This window comes from Limulus polyphemus, unplaced genomic scaffold (genome assembly GCF_000517525.1).
Source record: "Limulus polyphemus unplaced genomic scaffold, Limulus_polyphemus-2.1.2 Scaffold7816, whole genome shotgun sequence".
Classification (NCBI taxonomy): domain Eukaryota; kingdom Metazoa; phylum Arthropoda; class Merostomata; order Xiphosura; family Limulidae; genus Limulus; species Limulus polyphemus.
The window spans coordinates 33,785-37,056 of record NW_013673426.1 but is presented as its reverse complement, the minus strand read 5'-3'; the positions used below and the strand labels follow the sequence as shown (position 1 = coordinate 37,056).

The 3,272-nt window shown below is 30.3% G+C and overlaps 1 protein-coding gene across 1 annotated transcript in view; it reads left to right on the top strand.

Moving 5' to 3' along the window:
- The first annotated feature begins 1,052 nt into the window (after positions 1 to 1,052).
- The window catches only part of LOC106474883 (techylectin-5B-like), a 3,458-nt gene continuing 1,238 nt past the window's right edge, over positions 1,053 to 3,272 (top strand). The window contains exons 1-4 of the mRNA XM_013935580.2: positions 1,053 to 1,218; positions 1,406 to 1,626; positions 2,278 to 2,383; positions 2,515 to 2,679. Coding sequence (XP_013791034.1) covers positions 1,053 to 1,218; positions 1,406 to 1,626; positions 2,278 to 2,383; positions 2,515 to 2,679 — 658 coding nt within the window. The remainder of the gene's footprint in view (positions 1,219 to 1,405; positions 1,627 to 2,277; positions 2,384 to 2,514; positions 2,680 to 3,272) is intronic.

Genomic DNA, 3,272 nt, shown 5'->3' with positions numbered 1-3,272 from the left:
AGAAGTTCAGTTATCTGTCAGTAGATGGAGAAACAAATAATAAGAAAAATACTTGGAAGTTCAGTTATTTCTCAATAGATGGAGAAACAAATAATAAGGAAAAATACTTGGAAGTTCAGTTATCTCTAAATAGATGGAGAAAGAAATAATAAGGAAAAATACTTGGAAGTTCAGTTATCTCTCAATAGCTGGAGAAAAAATTAAGAAAAGACATGGAAGTTCAGTTATCTCTCAACAGATGGAGAAAAAATTAAGAAAAAATATACTTGGAAGTTCAGTTATCTCTCAATAGATGGAGAAAAAATTAAGAAATGTTTTCTATATACAAACACATTCGAAGATTGCCAAATATTTAATTTTATAATGTTTTGATACTAATATATTTGTATAAACTTATAAAATAAAAGACTTTGGAGAATTTTCCCTCTTGAAAGAATATATTTTGACAATCTTTAATCTCTCTTGATGTAACCCTCGTTAAGATATTTGTTGTTTATTTTAGAATAAAGTTACAGATTGTACCATCAAATGTCTATTCAGCATTGTAACTTCGTAAGTATACCGGAGACCGAAATTATGGAATATGTAGCTTTAGGAAAAATACCTTTTTTTAAATAACTACTCATCAAATGTTATTGGTTGAAAACAGACGATAACATCTATTAATAATCATCAAACAATCACTAATGTAGTTCGTATTTTAATGTGAGTAGAGTACACAAATTAGTTAACTATATATTTCTTTTATAGTATCATTAACATCAAAATTCTTAACAACAGACAACAACTTTTACGATAAAAATAACTCCAATGTTTATAAGAAGAAGCGGAAAATTCAGATGTCGACTAGAGCCATATTTAGAAAAACTATAAACATTTCTTGGACTCGGTGTGAAAAACATCAGATACAGTTACTAACACGGTTCTAGCTTGTAGTGATTTAAGGAAAACCCTTTTTGAATATCCTGTTTAATACAACTATAAAACCCTTGATAGAAGATTCACATCTTCAGTCTTTAAAAAATCAATTCTGTGTTATTAATCATTTAACAATGTACAACACTGTGAAGATATTAAGTATTTTGTCTGTCTTCGTGTTGACTCAGGCTGATGTCCATCATCACACAGCTTGTAATACTGTTGGTTCACTGAAAGGAATAGTGGACTCCGTTACAGAATTAGTAGATCTGGCTAGAGAGAGGATTTCTACTTTAGAAGGTAAGATATTTTACTTGAAGTGTTTTTGTTTACAGAATATTTCAACATCCACTAAAGGAACATTTAAATATAACTATATGCTAAGTTGTAATGTTAAACCCAAATGTTACAATGTTATTGTTGGTAACACTGTATGTTCAACTCCTTTTCTGTTTTTACGTTAAAGTTTTTCTCTGTTACTCTTTAGATGTATTTTCTACAAACACACTTGAACGAACATTGCCACTAATTCTTAATGACAAACAAAACCAGACAAACCGAGCCTTTCAACAATCACCGTCCACCCTCCTCCTGATGTCTCCATATCACAGTATACAGAGATCGACTGATTCAAAAACAGTGGCTGAATCTTATAGACACCGCTGGTTCGGTTCACTTGTTGTTTATAGATACTGGCACAATCTTCTGGTAGAGGTTCCGTCGTCTGTGTCACGCAAAGAGGGTGAACTAAACTTTGTTTCATGGCGTAGCTTCAGGTAATTCTCAGTTAAGGACTGTTTTCGTGAAACATTTAGTTAAAACTAGCCATTATTTTCACTGAAGAAAAAATTACTTTGTTATATAAACTCAGTTATATCGAAAAATGAACCCACATTTAAAACAAATAAGTTTATTTTATTAAGAACATATAAGTTTTTGTTTTAATTTTTTATTGATATTTCTTCACTAACTCTGTTAATTAAGATATGCTAATTACCACGTTTAAATATACAACATATAAGACGTGTTTTCACTTGGTAATCATTTCGTTCTGGATTGTTTATATATATATATATATCAGAATGTGTATCTGTGTTTAACTAAACACTTTCTACATGAAGATAAACATATAACACAGAGGAATCTACTCTGGAATTTATCTTATTGTTTATTTAAAGTTTCTGTTAAACATAAATTCAGATCGTATGAATGATTTAGTTGGAAAACGTTTCGTTTTTATACAGTTTTGTACACATAGAATAATGTTGAATTATACAGGAATATCTACTTTGAAGATTTATTTTGATACTTATGAAATTTAGCTATATTTGTATTTCTTATTGATTTTCTTATTTCTAGTTAATCCAAAGAAGAGGAGATTTTGGAAAACCAGTTGAAAATTTTTACAGAACGTGGGAAGAATACAAAAATGGTTTTGGAAACTTAACCAAGGAGTTTTGGTTAGGTAAAACTTTATATATTTATTTAACAGTGATCCACCACTTTTATATTTCATGTTATTTAGGATTATTCGGTATAATTAATTATTTACTGTCTTGTAAACAATTTATTTATTATGGAGTGCTTCACTTCCAGGAAATGACATCATCTTCTCGTTGACCAATCAAAACAACATGGTGCTCCGTGTTGATTTGGAAGACTTTGAAGGAGTTCGAAGATATGCAGAGCATGATGAGTTCTTGATACGAAGTGAAATAGAACTTTATAAAATGAGCTTTAAGACGTACAAGGGTGACGCGGGTGAGTTTAAACTATTTGTTCACATCAACACGTATCCTTTATTGTTGATGTAAATATGTTATTGTTGTTTAGAGAGATAAGTAGGTGCGGTAGCCTTAAGAAACGTTTGTACATGAAATGACATTTATACAATGGAATTAAAATAGTGAATGTAACGTCTGAAAACGGGTTCGTCAGTTATTTCCCTAGTAATTAGAAATATTTAAAAACTATTTTATTTAACTGTGTTACAATTCTAGTTCCATATACAAATACATTCGAAAAAAAGAAACCCTATTCCAATAGATAACAACCTACATTAGATATTTATGTTTTGTTGTTTAAGCTTAAAATTATTTCGATATTATTTTAGGAAATTCCCTTACTACTCACAACAACATGATGTTCAGCACCAAAGATAAAGACAACGATAAAAACAGCGGCAGTTGTGCTCAAATCTGCAAAGGCGGATGGTGGTATAATTCATGTCATCGTTCAAATTTAAACGGTTTGTATTACACAGAAGATAAGGTAGACACTGCAGGTATTACCTGGTATGAGTGGAAAAGTAAACATAGCACATGAAAGACAAGCGAGATGAAAATAAGACCTGT